The 17,386-nt window shown below is 44.2% G+C and overlaps 1 protein-coding gene across 2 annotated transcripts in view; it reads left to right on the top strand.

Annotated features, from left to right (window-relative positions):
* The window catches only part of VPS37A (VPS37A subunit of ESCRT-I), a 391,970-nt gene that overhangs the window by 39,196 nt on the left and 335,388 nt on the right, over nucleotides 1-17,386 (top strand). For both annotated transcript variants that reach the window (XM_086962586.1, XM_086962587.1), the window contains exon 3: nucleotides 5,763-5,877. In XM_086962586.1, coding sequence (XP_086818712.1) covers nucleotides 5,763-5,877 — 115 coding nt within the window. The remainder of the gene's footprint in view (nucleotides 1-5,762; nucleotides 5,878-17,386) is intronic.

The following is a 17,386-nucleotide window of genomic DNA, read 5'->3' as shown; positions in this document are numbered from 1 at the left end:
CTGCTCGAAGTAGGTTATAAATGAGTGGGTTACCCTAATGAAGTCACTGGGACCTGGGTTCAGTAAGTACTAGGAGGAAGGGGTCGCAGTGTGGACAAGGAACAATTCAATGAATTAATCAAAAAACAATTATTGGATCCACAGAGTTTTATTCACTGAGGGATCAAGTGTAATTAATACATGTAGCAAACAGTCAACTGTATGACCTTCAATACATTAATCATTTCAGTGAATTGCAAGGAATATTTGTGTTTGTCTAGAATCACAACTTGAGTCAGTGTACATTTGGGCATATTGTGACAGAATCACTTGCTCGGTGCATGTGTTTGAAGACATGGGCATACATGTAGTCATGGTGTGAGTTAGGCTTTAGGACATGCAGTGCTTTATATTCCTAGTGTCTGCATGATAGTATGGGCACCGCTTAAACGCAACTGCATTGCTGTAAACTCTGAAATATCAGTGACACCAGGATTCTTTATACTACCCTAACAGCACTGCACTATCCTAAACCCTGAATCAAATGTAAGGTCATTTTATAAGTATAAATTCTTATAAACAAATTTAAGTGATATAATCATATAAAGTACTTGAGAAAAGTTTCTGTATAATAATTTGAAAGAATAGAATTGGTGAAAAAGCTAGTTTTATATTATCTATTAATAAAAACAAGAAATTAAAGTTTTTTTTGTAAGGTATTACAACAAATTTTTTAAAAAAAGGAAATTGAGCAAATGGAGGCGACACTGGAAATAACGTTTGAAATTTCAGCGAGTCTCCTTGAAGATTTGAATAATCCTTTTACTGACAGCAACATTGAAGAAGAGGCAATCGGAGGAGATACTATAAGTGATTTTTTTGACGAGTCAATGGATCATGAATTGAAGTGTTGGACATATACGAGTTCGAGGAATCATGTCTGGAGATTTTGAACGAAGAAATTCCAGACTAAATAATGCTGGAAGTGCTATTAGATTTTGAAAATTCTGAAAAATAAATGTATATTTAAAAATTAAAAATTATTTGAGAAACTATTCTTCTTTAATTGTAATCGTTGAGCTAGTAGCCAAGTGATTGTGATAAAAACAGAGTCTTACAGTATAGTGTGTTTTTTTTTCAACTAAGATCACAGTGTGAGTCAGACTTTATTTCACAAAATGGTGGCAGAATAATTTGTTTAGTTGATGTGTTTACAATTAATGCAAAGTATGTAGTTGTGGTGTGAGTCAGGCCTGGGAGAGCTGAAGAAATTGCTTACCAAGTGTTTCTGTAGCATGTAGTATTGATGTGAATTATATATTCTCATTTCCACCTTGAGCCCCAAAACTCCCTGAACACCACTGCTCTATCCTAAAACCTAAAACAGTACTCTCAGCAAGGCTCTCTTTCACTGCAGTAAATATTTTTCTGAATTGCAAGGCATACTTTCATGTGTCTAAGATCAGTGTTCCTTACTCTCTGTCTCTCTCCCTCTGTGTCCTTTACCCTTTATTTCCTTAATGTCTCTGTTTCTACCACTCCTTCTCTCTCCATCACTCACTTTCCCTCTGTGTTTATTTTTAACCTTTTCTCTCATTCCCCTTCCCTCATCTTTATACCCCTTCCCTAACTGTTATTATCCTTTACTCATAGTCACTCCCCTTTCCCCACTACACTTCTTCCTGTACGTATTTCACACCCCTTCTCTTGTTCTCATTCTTTCCCTCTCTCTTCTTCCCTAATTGAAATCCTTACTCCCCTTCTTTCACTCCAGTTTCCTAACTCCCTTCATCCCCTCACTCCACTCATCTCTCCCTCACTCCCCATCTCTCACTTTACCTTACCCCTCTTTTCTTATCCTCATACCCCTTTACCCTGCTATACCTCTTCCTCTCAATCTAACTCCCCTTTCTTGTCTCCTTCCCCAGCTCCCCTTCTCTCACTCCCTCTCCTTCACTCTCCTTTCCTTACTGCCATTCCCTTACTCTTACAATCCCCTTACCCTTCGTCCCTTTTTTCAGTCCCTCTTTGACTCCCCTTTCCTCACTCACCATACTACCCTTTCCACACTCATTCTATTAGTCCCTTCCTCCCCTACACTCAGTCATGTCAGTCATTCATTTATACTCTACTCATTCATTAAAAAAAAGTATGACACAGTGTATAAGAGATATAGCTCTTCATGGAGAATTGAAGTGAGTTCTGAAAAGAACTGTTTTTTTGTCTTATTTGTTTTGTAGTTTTTTGGGAGTTATTTAACAATTTTATATATATATATTTTTTTTAACCAAACTAAAAAACAGTTAACAAAACAAGTGCTCAACAGGAACAAAAAAAAATTACATGAAAAAAATTATTGCCGGGATCATGAGAGGTTGCGAATTTTCAGCTCCTTTAAATTCAGACTTTGCTCTCCATAGCAAAGTACTTCATTGCATTGCAACGGAGATGCACATCCTTAAAGAGTTGGCCGGATATTAATAGCAGAGTCCTTTGACTTCTTGGCAGGTGGATGGTATTGCTGCACATCTGAGTCAGAGGAGGAGGAATCCTGCTGTCTGTCTGCCATCTTTTCAATTCACGAACAAAAAACAAAGTTCAAAGGAGGAACACTGCGGTAAAGGTGCTTCCTCCAAAAAAGTTAAAGATTTAGAAAGGAAAGTGGGTGGGGTTTTTGAAGATTCCGGAAAAGAAACTACTAATAACCAATCAAAAGTGTTGTTTTAGAGTCACATGACTTTGTTTTCAAGTCCATGTCTTGACGTGCGCGCACGCATCGCAAATGAATGACATTTGACCTGATTTTCCTAAAACGTGAAAAGGAGGCAGGGAAGAGACTCCCTGACCCCCTACGCTTTCTTGGGGGGTCCCTGAAGGCCCTTGAAGGGCAAAAAACCCATTTTTTTATTTTAAAAAACCGAGAGGTGCGCGCACGGTACTCGCATCCCTTAGCCGCCATTTTGTGTTTCCGAAGCAAAACAGAGCCAAAAACAAAAGTGCATGAGAGAAAGGGGGCAGGGTAGAGACTACCTGACCCCCTAGGCTATCTCAGGGGGTCCCTGAAGGACCAACAAGGGCAAATAAAACTTTTTTTTTTTTAAATCGCGAGGTGCGAGGTGTTTACAAGTTGTTTGAAGATGTAGAGTACTGTTCAACTTTATCTAAATCATAAAAAATACATGTCCAGTTGTGCATTACCAAATACAGTCAATGTATTACAATATACAAAGGCAGTGTGTTGAAAAGTAAATTTATAAATAAATTATGATTTACAAATTAGCAAGTTAAAAATATTGGAAATTCACTAGAAAATAATCGCTTTCACACACAACATAGTTAAAAATTAGCATTTTAAAATTATCTAAATTCACAGAAAAAAACATAGGTTTTACACACGTTATAGTTAAGAAATAGCATTTAAAATACCTTGCAAATTCACTGAAAAAACCATAGGTTTCAGGCGTTCTATATTTAGGAATTAGCATTTAAAAAACCTTGCAAATTCACTGAAAAACAATAGGTTTCAGGCCTTATATAGTTAGGAACTAGCATTTAAAAAACCTTTGAAATTCACTCAAAAACTAAAAATTTTAGGGGTGTTCTAGTTAGCTGGACATTTCACTCCTACAAAATTATTGAAATTGCTCCTATATAGTTAGTTGTAGTAACTATATTTCGCGCACCCGCAATCCACTGCTGATGATGTCACATATTACATCATTCATGACATGGTCAGTGACATCACTGATGACCTCACTGATGACATCATCCATGTGACAATCACATACACCTTTTCACACACTAGTAAAATCTTACATCACTCTTTGTAAAATACAGAGTATCATATTTGAATCCATTGACACAGCAATACAAGAATCTAGAGATTTCTAGATGTATACACACATCTAATCATTTACCTGTAGATTCACTCATACATGCTGCCAATGAACAATAGAACACTTTCAAAAATACTTATACACCTATATCAACATTACACACCAGCACACGACCTATGGTTTCAGACCTTATATAGTTAGGAATTAGCATTTAAAAGCCCTTTGAATTTCACTAAAAAAAAAGATTTTTTTTAGGGGTGTTAGTTAGCTGGACATTTATTTATTTATTTATTTATATATATATATATATATATATATATATTTTTTTTTTTATTTTTTTTTTTACGCCGTATTGGTTTGGAGTGCTCTCATTTGGGAAAACCCAGGATTTGGGGTTTTAGCGTTGTACAGTATGTATATATATATATATAGATGTTTCACAGGACTAGGTTATACATTTGGTTAAACATGCATTATTATATATAATATGTATATGTATGTATTTTTGTATATGCTCCGGGGTCCCCACACGCAGGCTGGACTATTCATTGCTTATGACTTTGATGAGTATACCCCTGGTAGAGAACTAGGATTACAGGTAAGTAATGTATCCTTCCTGTACAACATTTTATTTTTTAATTTGATATAGCCTCCATGCTGTTTGCCAACTGTGGCGTCAAGTGCATCCTTCCCTAAATGAGAACCCCCCCCCTTTTCTGAGTCTCTCTCGTCCTTTTCCACAGCTGGCTTCATTCCTGTTTCTTGGACCACTGGTTCATTACATGCTTTAGACTACTGTTCTCCTTTTGATTGTTGATTAGCCCCGTTTTCTCTGGGTATGCTTGACTAGTCATACTTTGCCTTTTTGATTGATTGTATTCGACCCTTTCCTGATGATGGCCCTGTTCAAGTTAATTTTTGGGGCTGAAACATCGACTACCCAAGATTTTGAGCAATTTGGCCTTTAAAAAACAATCAATGAGATGTACTGTGTGTAGTTTTGTGTCTCGGCTTCTATCAACCGTCAGAATATTGTTTGTACATACATTATTACCTTGTAAAAATTGTTTTCACCTGCATATGCTGTGTCGTTTGGCACCATATTTGAATGATAAAAAGTAATTTGAAACGTGTGCTACAGTATACTTAAATATAACAACTTTACCTTTAAAATGTTCTGCTGCGGTTTTATTTTTCCTATAATCGAGTCTTACCTTTGCTAATGCTGGATATGTTTATGCCTGCACTTACAGCCTTTGGCACAAAAAGAAAGTTGCAAGATGTATTTCTCTGTTTTGATTGTGTTTTCTTTTCTTCAATTTCCTCAAGAGAACCACTGTTTTGTCACAATAGTATTGCCTTGGTACTTAGAGTTATTGGGTTTGTCACGTTTATTTGTTACTATGTTGCATATGTATAATATCATTGCAGTGAATAAATTATTTTCAAGCAATGGAAGGTCTTAAAAATTTTCTTTACGTATAATACAAAAACGCTATATAAAACATTTCAAATAAATAAATAAATTGTCTTTAATGCCCTCTTGAGAACTTGTAATTTATCATCATGTCACAAGACCTTTTGAATCTGACTATATAGCCACCCATTATTTGCCCTTTGTTTGTTTTCAGAGACTACTTTATATAGTGCCACACAGTTAGGAAGACTTCTAGTTTGTCTTAGACACTTTAGTTGTAGCAGATGTTTTGGGCTGACACCAACCTTATTTTGCTTAAACTGGATTTGAACTTTTCTAAAAAATGACTGTTTTAAATACTGCCAAATAATTGATCCCTTTCCCTTTATCTGAGGTCCAATGCTGTCTTGTTTTATAACTTAAGTGTAATTGCCCTTTTTATTATTTTTACTTGATGCACCCTAAGTAAACAATATATCTTAATTCAAGAAAAACAGTAAAAAATAATTAATCTTTTTTTTTTCCCCCAGCTTACTTCCTCCACAATTTCCACAGGAAAAGCCAGTGATCAGTGTATATCCTCCAGTAAGACATCACTTGGTGGATAAACAAGGAGTGTATGTGATCTGCCCCTTAATCAACAATGTATGTATACCTAGATATGAGTTCTGCATGACATCAAATATTTGCTTTGGGACAGAATTGTAAACCTTAATCATGTTTTAGCTGTGGCAACTTCTTACTGCACATTTTCTGCTGATGTTGAAAATAGAGTTGCAGGTAATGTGGTAGCATAGCAAATTAGCAATGGCTAGGCTGCTGATTGCAAACAAACATCAGCTAGTAAGGAGAGTGCAGTTTATGATCTCAAAATTCCAACATTGCTCATTGCTGAGGCTTCTCCCTTGTACTGGTAAAAACATCCACAGCAACCTCTCCCTTTTGTCTTTTAACAAAAGATGGAAACAAACTAATTATTTCTAAACTGAGCACTAGTGGATCATCTGATGCACAAGGAGTCCGAAGGATCAGATGGAACTAACAAAACTCAGTGAAGCTAAAAGCATGGAAAAATGCACAAGAACGTAGAGACAATCTCACAGCTCCCATATACACTATTAAAAACTGTGGAAACTGGATATCGGATTTACCAGCAGCTCTCTAGAGGAGAGCTAGGGAAAGCATACCAAAAACTAACAAGCATTTGCAATGCAATAGGTCTCGCATTATTTAAGTTTGAGCTATTAGCATTGTAAATGGCAATTGTTTTTTGCTTTATGCTATAGTTTTTTTTTTACATAAAAAGCTTCATATAAAATATGTTTTATTAAAGTTATTTATGCAGTATCTAAATTTTGTTTGCATAAAACAGTATAATAATATCTTAGTAAAAAAGTCAAATATTTTAATGGAAATTCACCAAATGTTCATTTATGTGTTGGTTTTGAAAATAGCTAAATTAATAGCTTTGTCATTTACAATGCCAATAGTTATAACTTTCGCAAATGTGACACCTATAGCATTTGTAATGCAACATTTGTATTTACGTGACTTAGATGTATTGATATTACAAATAACAATGGCTTTTAATTTTTTTTAATACTTAATAAAAGTGATTGTAATTTATAATGGCAATAGCTTAAACTTTTGTAAATAACTTTTGTGAAGATTATGTTCAGTGTATTTTATTGTAACAAAATCCAAGAACAGAAGTGAAATATTAACATCTTTTTGTGACATTTGTAATAAAGCTTGAAACATTGAGAGAACATATTTGTGCTGTGGTGGTGCTGAGTGATGCTGTGGTGGTGCTGAATGGGGCTGTGGTGATGCTGAGTGATGCAGTGGTGGTGCTGTGGTGGTGCTGAGTGATGTTGTGGTGGTGCTGTGGTGGTTCTGAGTGATGCTGTGGTGGTTCTGACTGATAATGTGGTGGTGCTGAGTGACTGTACTCACTGTCACTCTGCACTCACTGTCACTCTGCACTCACTGTCACTCTGCACTCACTGTCACTCTGCACTCACTGTCACTCTGCACTCACTCTGCACTCACTCTGCACTCACTGTCACTCTGCACTCACTGTCACTCTGCACTCACTGTCACTCTGCACTCACTGTCACTCTGCACTCACTGTCACTCTGCACTCACTCTGCACTCACTCTGCACTCACTCTGCACTCACTGTCACTCTGCACTCACTGTCACTCTGCACTCACTGTCACTCTGCACTCACTGTCACTCTGCACTCACTGTCACTCTGCACTCACTGTCACTCTGCACGCACTGTCACTCTGCACGCACTCTGCACTCACTGTCACTCTGCACTCACTGTCACTCTGCACTCACTGTCACTCTGCACTCACTGTCACTCTGCACTCACTGTCACTCTGCACTCACTGTCACTCTGCACGCACTCTGCACTCACTGTCACTCTGCACTCACTGTCACTCTGCACTCACTGTCACTCCGCACTCACTGTCACTCCGCACTCACTGTCACTCCGCACTCACTGTCACTCCGCACTCACTGTCACTCCGCACTCACTGTCACTCCGCACTCACTGTCACTCCGCACTCACTGTCACTCCGCACTCACTGTCACTCTGCACTCACTGTCACTCCGCACTCACTGTCACTCTGCACTCACTGTCACTCTGCACTCACTCTGCACTCACTGTTTCTGCACGCACTCTGCACTCACTGTCACTCCGCACTCACTGTCACTCTGCACTCACTGTCACTCTGCACTCACTGTCACTCTGCACGCACTCTGCACTCACTGTCACTCTGCACTCACTGTCACTCTGCACTCACTGTCACTCTGCACTCACTGTCACTCTGCACTCACTGTCACTCTGCACTCACTGTTTCTGCACGCACTCTGCACTCACTGTCACTCTGCACTCACTGTCACTCTGCACTCACTGTCACTCTGCACTCACTGTCACTCTGCACGCACTCTGCACTCACTGTCACTCTGCACTCACTGTCACTCTGCACTCACTGTCACTCTGCACTCACTGTCACTCTGCACTCACTGTCACTCTGCACTCACTGTCACTCTGCATGCACTCTGCACTCACTGTCACTCTGCACTCACTGTCACTCTGCACTCACTCTGCACTCACTGTCACTCTGCACTCACTGTCACTCTGCACTCACTGTCACTCTGCACTCACTGTCACTCTGCACTCACTGTCACTCTGCACTCACTGTCACTCTGCACTCACTGTCACTCTGCATGCACTCTGCACTCACTGTCACTCTGCACCCACTGTCACTCTGCATGCACTCTGCACTCACTGTCACTCTGCACTCACTGTCACTCTGCATGCACTCTGCACTCACTGTCACTCTGCACTCACTGTCACTCTGCACTCACTCTGCACTCACTGTCACTCTGCACTCACTGTCACTCTGCACTCACTGTCACTCTGCACTCACTGTCACTCTGCACTCACTGTCACTCTGCACTCACTGTCACTCTGCACTCACTGTCACTCTGCACTCACTGTCACTCTGCACGCACTCTGCACTCACTGTCACTCTGCACTCACTGTCACTCTGCACTCACTGTCACTCTGCACGCACTCTGCACTCACTGTCACTTCGCACTCACTGTCACTCTGCACTCACTGTCACTCTGCACTCACTGTCACTCTGCACTCACTGTCACTCTGCACTCACTGTCACTCCGCACTCACTGTCACTCCGCACTCACTGTCACTCTGCACTCACTGTCACTCTGCACTCACTGTCACTCCGCACTCACTGTCACTCCGCACTCACTGTCACTCCGCACTCACTGTCACTCTGCACTCACTGTCACTCTGCACTCACTGTCACTCTGCACTCACTGTCACTCTGCACTCACTGTCACTCTGCACTCACTGTCACTCTGCACTCACTGTCACTCTGCACGCACTCTGCACTCACTGTCACTCTGCACTCACTGTCACTCTGCACTCACTGTCACTCTGCACGCACTCTGCACTCACTGTCACTTCGCACTCACTGTCACTCTGCACTCACTGTCACTCTGCACTCACTGTCACTCTGCACTCACTGTCACTCTGCACTCACTGTCACTCCGCACTCACTGTCACTCCGCACTCACTGTCACTCTGCACTCACTGTCACTCCGCACTCACTGTCACTCCGCACTCACTGTCACTCCGCACTCACTGTCACTCTGCACTCACTGTCACTCCGCACTCACTGTCACTCCGCACTCACTGTCACTCTGCACTCACTGTCACTCTGCACTCACTCTGCACTCACTGTTTCTGCACGCACTCTGCACTCACTGTCACTCCGCACTCACTGTCACTCCGCACTCACTGTCACTCCGCACTCACTGTCACTCCGCACTCACTGTCACTCTGCACTCACTGTCACTCTGCACGCACTCTGCACTCACTGTCACTCTGCACTCACTGTCACTCTGCACTCACTGTCACTCTGCACTCACTGTCACTCTGCACTCACTGTCACTCTGCACTCACTGTTTCTGCACGCACTCTGCACTCACTGTCACTCTGCACTCACTGTCACTCTGCACGCACTCTGCACTCACTGTCACTCTGCACTCACTGTCACTCTGCACTCACTGTCACTCTGCACTCACTGTCACTCTGCACTCACTGTCACTCTGCACTCACTGTCACTCTGCACTCACTCTGCACTCACTGTTTCTGCACGCACTCTGCACTCACTGTCACTCCGCACTCACTGTCACTCTGCACTCACTGTCACTCTGCACTCACTCTGCACTCACTCCGCACTCACTGTCACTCTGCACTCACTGTCACTCTGCACTCACTGTCACTCTGCACTCACTGTCACTCTGCACGCACACTAAAAATAATGCAGGTGATACAGGTGCAAAACGGAGGTTGGGCAGAAGATCGGCATGTCATTTAATTAATAATTGATGATAATCAAATGCCATGCCGATCTTCTGCCCAACCTCCGTTTTACACCTGTATCACCTGCGTTAGTTTTAGTGTAAGAAGGTGGGTCCACGGAGCTCGTTAAAGAAATCAGACATAAAAAGACAAGGCAAAGCCTTCTCTCTGGCTGCTTTAACAAGCTCCGTGGAGCCCGCTTTTTTACAGTCTGGCTTCTTGGCTTGTGTATCACTGCCGTACTCCTGTTCTCCTGTTCTACTGAACAGGAATCCCTCCCATGCCAGTTCCTTACCTTACTTGCGAAGAGAATCCCACGGTGGGCAGCAATAACGTGCCTCAAACGGTCAGAGGCGAGCTGCATATGCCAGTAATGGCGACTACTACGCCTGTGAAAGCACGACTCGTACGTACGTGCGCTCTTGGGCCAAATAATTTTCCCGGATTATGCAGGCAGCAAGTTTTTTGCGCTGCAGCTGCAATAAGGTCAATTTTCCCAACGTGAGCGCGGCGCCCCTGGCTGCTCATGACGGCGCACCGGGGCGCCGCGGCGCACAGTTTGGGAACCACTGTTGTAAGCATTTTTTATGCTGCGTTTTGCGCCGGCCTGCGACCAGGAAGTCAGGCAGGCCGGGCGGGACAACCGGAAGTAGGAGGGCGGGAGCCTACCCCGCCTCCCACGGAAGAGCCGCGATTGTTTGGCGCACCGGAGCAGGCAGGAGCCTACCCTGCGCCCCGGTGCCGAAGAAGGGAAGAAGAGTCTTGCTGCCGGTGGGAGCCGCTGCACTGAGGATGCCGGTGAGTGGGGCGTCGCCTTGTTGGGGGGGGGGGGGCATCTGTGCGCGCGCGCGCGGCGGCGGACTGTGTATGTGTGTGAGCGTGCATGTGTGTGTGTATGTGTCCTGGAGTCTGTGTGTATGCGTGTGTGTGACGGGGGGGGGGTTGCCTGTCTGGGTGCCTGCGTGTCTGTGTAAGTGTAAATGCGTGTGCGTGTGTGTGGAGCCGAGAGGAGAGGGGCTGGTGTGTGTGGAGGGGTCTCTGTGTATGCGTGTAGGTGACGGGGGTGTGCCTGTGTATGCGTGTGTATGTGCGCATGCGTGAGTGCTGTGTATGCGTGTGGCTGTGATGTGCGCATGCGTGAATGTTGACGCGCGTGCACGCAGCTCAATCCAGCCAGGATAAGCTCGTCACAGTTTCTTGTCCCTCATTCCCCCGTGTCAGGCAGCTTTAAGTCTCCAGCCTGGACGCATCCTTCGGATGCGATGTCCAGGCGAGACCTAAAAACAAGGCAAAATGTACAATACAACTAAATACTAAGGGAGTCCACAAACAAGCTGAGACTGGCAAAAAGGATCTATCAAAAACTGGCACAGCAGACTGTAGGCAAAGTTGAAGAGAACTTCACTTGGATCGAAAAGCTGTACATGGAAACTAATACAGTAGCACATTGAGAAGGAATGTATTAAAGCCTATCAGCTATCTAAGAATCAAAAACACAAGCAGTTTTGGGAATACATTGCTTGTCTAGAAAATGACAAACTCGACAGACGCAACCGTGTCACTGCTGAGGTATGGCTAACTCGTATAGCCAAGATGTCTACAGATTCAACAGGTTAATATGAAAGATCCATTGGGTGACTGAGCAGATAGCGTTCGAACCCCTGAGGTGGAAGAAGCAGGAAAAGATCAAGAACCACCAGCTATCAGAGAGATAATAAAAAAAGCTAAGAAAGGATGGAGCACCTGGCCACAACGGACTCCTGGGTGGAATGTTCCAGGAAGACCCGGTATATTGGAGAGATATACAGAATGCAGGGTGAATGCTGACGTCTCGTAGTCATGGTGAGGTTCTCTGCTACAGACAATATTCAAGAAGGGATACAATACAGATCCGGAAAAATACAGACTGTTCACCCTTTTAGATATAGAAGGGAAAGAATATGCTAGCACCCTACTAGCAGAACTAAACAGATGGGTTGAGGAAAAAGAGATACTTTCCCGATACCAAACTGGGTTCCGCAAAGGTGGTTTAACAATTGCCAACATAGTTGCACAATCCTACATAGCCTAGCATGCAAACATAAAAAAACAAGCATTAGCAATGCAATAGGTTTCCGAATATTTCTAAACTAGAGATCTTGGTGTTAGAAATAACAATATTTTTTACTTTTTTTAATGTAGTGGAATGATTATATTTGCATAGCCATTCGTATCACCTTGTGGTGTTGGAAACCAGAAAATGGGAAACCGGTTATGAGGGAGGAGAGACGAGAGTAATATCATATGCTGGCTGGGAAAAAAAGTAACAACAATGCAATTATATGCTTCTGAAGCCACAAGATTTTAAACAGGACTATGTATTTCATAAACACAACACATAAGCCACAATGTACTGCATAATCTCAGATTACACAACAAACACATCAAGGCTCCAAAAAAAAGCATGGCACATGTTGCTGGACACTGGCATGGCCTCTTGAAAGTTTAATTTGTCACTGTACAGTTGCTGATTGTTGAATTCAAGTATTAAATTGGGATTCAATCAATCAATCAGAGGATTTGTAAAGCGCACTACTTACCCGTGAGGGTCTCAAGGTGCTGGGGGGGGTGGGGGGGGGGTGGGGGGCGCTGCTAGTATTCGAAGAGCCAGGTCTTGAGTGGACTCCTGAAAGTCTGCGGGTCCTCAGTTTGTCGTAGGAAGAGAGGGAGGGTGTGCCAAGTCTTGGCGGGGCGGTGGGAGAAGGACCTGCCCCCGGAAGTGGTTCTGAGGATGCGTGGGATAGCGGCCAGTGAGAGGTCGGCGGAGCGGAGTTTCCTGTTGGGTACGTAGAATGAGAGTCGGTTGTTGAGGTAGTCTGGGCCGGTGTTGTGGAGTGCCCTGTGTGCGTGGGTTAGGAGTTTGAAGGAGATTCTTCTGTCGACGGGGAGCCAGTGCAGGTTTCTCAGGTGGGGGGTGATGTGGTCTCGGCGCGGGATGTCGAGGATCAGGCGTGCAGAGGCGTTCTGGATTCTTTGAAGTCTGTTGATGAGCTTGGACGGGGCTTCGGCGTAGAGGGCATTTCTGTAGTCGAGTCTGCTGCTGTTGAGGGCGTTGTTGACGGTTTTTTGTGTGTCTGTCAGGATCCATCTGTAGATCTTGCAGAGCATGCAGAGGGTGTAGAAGCAGGTGGAGGAGACTGCGTTGACTTGGTTGGTCATGCTGAGTTTCGAGTCGAGGACGAATCCTAGGTTGCGTGCGTGGTTTGTTGGTGCCAGGGGGGGTGCCCAGTGATGCGGGCCTCCAGGGGTCGTCCCGGCTGAGGGGTTGGGCCAGAGGATGAGGATCTCCGTCTTGTCCGTGTTCAGTTTGAGCCGGCTTTCTTCCATCCCGTCGGCGACGGCCTTCATACCACGATAGAGGTTGGATTTGGCGGTGAGGGAGAGGATCAGTTGGGTGTCGTCGGTGTAGGAGATTATGTTGAGGTTGTCTAGTCTGGCGATGCTTGCGAGTGGTGCCATGTAGATGTTGAATAGCGTCGGGCTGAGGGATGATCCTTGCGGGACACCGCAAACGGTCTTGGTGATTCGGGATTGGAACGGGGGGGGGCAGACTCTTTGGGTTCTATCGGAGAGGAAGGAGGTGGTCCAGTCCAGGGCCTTGCCTCGGATCCCTGAGTCGTAGAGGCGCGTGCGTTGTGTGTGATGGCAGATGGTGTTGAAGGCGGCGGAGAGGTTCTAGTAGGATGAGGGCTGCTGTCTCGCCGTTGTCGAGTAGGATTCTGAGGTCGTCTGTGGCGGCGATGAGGGCGGATTAATGATGTTAATCTTTTCCCAGCCAGTAGTTACTGTCACAGATATTGTTTTTAGTAAAGCGCTCTCACCCATCCTCTGGGCCTTTTATGTGCAATAAAAAAAACTTCAAAATAAACATAGATGCACAGATAGACACACACACACAAATGTGCAAGCACAGATAAATACAGACACAAATGCACACATAGACATGCACACATTTGGAAACAGCCACCAGCAGCTGCATACACAGATAGAAGCAACCACATAAGCATGCACACACACACTCGCATACACACACACACTCATGCAGGCATAAGCACATACAAGCAGACACAGAAGTGCACATAGACATGCACATACATATACAGCATTACCAAGAGGAGATACATTTACACACTCACACCTTTACACACTAACACATGCACATATATACAAGCACACAGGCACTCATACATACCTATGCAAATATGCACACTCAGACACACATGCACGCAGGCATGCACTCACACATATACATGCACACAGTTGTGTGTGTCTCTTGTCTCACCCCTGTAAGGTAACTTGAATGAAATATTTATTTTATATTTTTGGAAAATGTAAGCATTGGAAGTGCTGCGACGGGGGCAGCGGATAGATGGAGATAAGGGGCAGCTATGGTGGTAGACATAGAAACAAGAGACAGATGGGCAGATTGAGATAAGAGGCAGATACTGCGGCAGACAGAGAAACAAAAGAGAGAGATGAGTATGTGAGAAATAGAGATACAGATGAGAAGAAACCAGAGATGTTAAGAACAGAGAGCGAGATGGGGCAACATGTGTGGATGGGCACGGAGAGAGAGCAAGATAGAAAGGGGAGAGAGATGAAGACAGACATGAGAGAGAAATGGGAAAGATATGAAGACACAAGGGTGTGGGTAAGGTGAGAGAGAAAGGGGAGAGAGATGAAGACAGAGGTGAGTGGGTAATGTAATAGAGAAAGAGGAGAGAGATGGGGCGACTTGGGTGAAGGAGTAAGACATGGGAGCAAGAAAGGAGGAGAGATAAGACAACGGGGTGGGTAACATGAAAGATAAATAGAGAGGGAGTGAGATATTGCTTGAGAAGGATGAGTGGGTTAAATAAGAGAGCTAGATGGCGAGAGTGGGATGAAAAGACAAGGGAATGGGTAAGGTGAGAGAGACAGAAAGAGAGTGAGAGAGAGATGAGGAGAATGGATAGGGAAATGTGAGATAGGGAGAGGGAGAGATTGGGAGAAATGGGTGGACTGGTAAATTGGCAGAGAAAGAGGGAGAATGGTAGAGCGAGAATTTGAGAGAGAGACACTGAGAAAGAGAGCACAAGAAAGTGATGAATCTGCTGGTAATTATGTGAGATTTGTATCTCGCAGATGAATAGTGGTTTGATGCAACCTTTGAGTTTACACATTATGAGAGCCTCAGACGTCAGCGCATGGACATGTGCCAAGAGGCCACTCGGTGCGGCCCTGTGCATGTCTGTCCGCACTCGCTCTCCCGAAGAGCTGTTGAATGTGCAGTCTCAGGTATGCAGGGAGTCCCCACTGCACACCCACTTCTAAAATACATATCTTCTGGTCGGGAGTGTTAGAGATGCCGAGGCAGAAGGAAAACCGGCTATTCTCTATTTCAATTAAAAGTGCAGAAAGCGTAGACACACAGTCATGGCATCTTAGGAGGCCAGCAGCCAAAAGTACCCTTTGTGCTTTCTTCAAAGAAAGCAGGCTTTATTTCAGTTAAAAGTGCAGAAGGCAAAGGTACAAAGTCACTGCTTCTCAGGAGACCAGCAGCAGTACCGTACGTGAGTCCTTTACGGAAGGCAGTCAGTCTGACTCCATGGTATTACAAACACACTCGGGTGGCTTGTGCTACAGTCTATACTTACTTTAACTTTGAGGCGCCATCCACTGCAGCAATTGAGGGGTTGCCACTTGCCTTCTGAGTCCTCCACCAGAGTCCTGGCCTCTGAAACAGTGACAATCAGTCTCTCACTCACCTCAGGAGCAATTGAATTTGCGGGGCTCATTGATTTTAATACTGCAGCAAAGCTGACAGCTGCCGCGGCTGGTGCAAGCACTTAGGCAGCACTGCCAGAGCCATGATTGCTATGAGCAAACAATACAGCCGCCCTCCCATAACAAACTCCGGCACTGCAGCAGGACGTCGGAGGGGATGACAAAACAGATGTGCATCGAGAACTGCCACAAGCATGAAGCAATGCAATAAACAACTAGGGCCCAGAGAGCTGCATGCAGAAGTTGACAAGAAAGAAAATAAACAAGGAGCGACGGGGGGGGGGGGGCACACAAAGGGCAGGTGGTGGTGCAGGGGGACGACGGTGGGGAGGACGACACAGACGTACATCGAGCACTGCCACAAGCATGAAGCAATGCAAGAAACAAAAAAAAAAGAGTTCCCCAAATAACAGTTACATTGTCTAATCGTGACAAACCTGTACCTAGTCGGTGCTGCACGGGAAAAAATGGAAGTGACATTGGCTACCTGAACCAATTACAAAGCAACACCGAAGACCGACACTGCCCTGAACAAATAGAAAGCAGCATTCTGGAGCTACCTCAGTTTACTGAATACTACAGGCCTTGCCGACAGCGCATGCGCGCTGCCTAGGCTTGACCTAAAAAGCCAGTGTTCGCCTGCTTTGTCAACTACTCAGCAGCATTTGATGGGGTCTCCCAAAGCAAGCTTTGGAACAAGCTAAGGAAATGGAACATCCTAGAAGGCCTCTTGAATGCAGTAGTTTCCCTATAAAGCAGAACTTGAGTAACAATTAAATTGTCAGGTGAAACTATCTCGAAAAAATGCTACAGTGCCTGAGGCCTAAAAAAGGGCCCCTTGCCCCAACACTCTTTCATTTATACACAGCAGATATGGGCAAGTTGCTTCAAAATACAAACTTTGCAATCCCAAAAATTGGCCCAAACATAGCTCACTTATTACAGTATGCAGACAACTTGATAACATTAGACCACACCAAAATTGAACTACAAAAGAGATTGGACACTCTTAAGATCTACACCCAGATAATTACCACCACAAGAACGTATAACTAGCTTGGGAATGACTTAGTGACACGTGGAAGGCAACTTCACACCAACAAAGAATGAAGTTCAAGGCTCAGTCAACAATCTATGCTTTATGCAAATGTCATGGGAAGCTGCAGTCCAACAACGATGCCCAATCAGGTGGGTTATACAATGCAAAATACTTGCGATAAAATACGCGCGATACATACCCTCTGGGTATGTAGCGCGCTATATAAATTATTTGAATTGAATTGAATTGAATATGTACAACAAGCGTTTCCTGGTCAGATGGACTGTTTGCTTGAAAAATCCCAGTGTCTGGTGTTAAAACATACATTTGTTACCTAAATATACTCACAACAGTCTGATCTGTCTGGAGTTTGTCCTTCTCCAGCAAAGCTATGAATGTTTGGGA

The sequence above is a fragment of the Lissotriton vulgaris genome, chromosome 3_1 (genome assembly GCF_964263255.1).
Source record: "Lissotriton vulgaris chromosome 3_1, aLisVul1.2, whole genome shotgun sequence".
Classification (NCBI taxonomy): domain Eukaryota; kingdom Metazoa; phylum Chordata; class Amphibia; order Caudata; family Salamandridae; genus Lissotriton; species Lissotriton vulgaris.
Note: the sequence above shows the minus strand (reverse complement) of the source record. Positions and strands in the feature narration are given on the sequence as shown.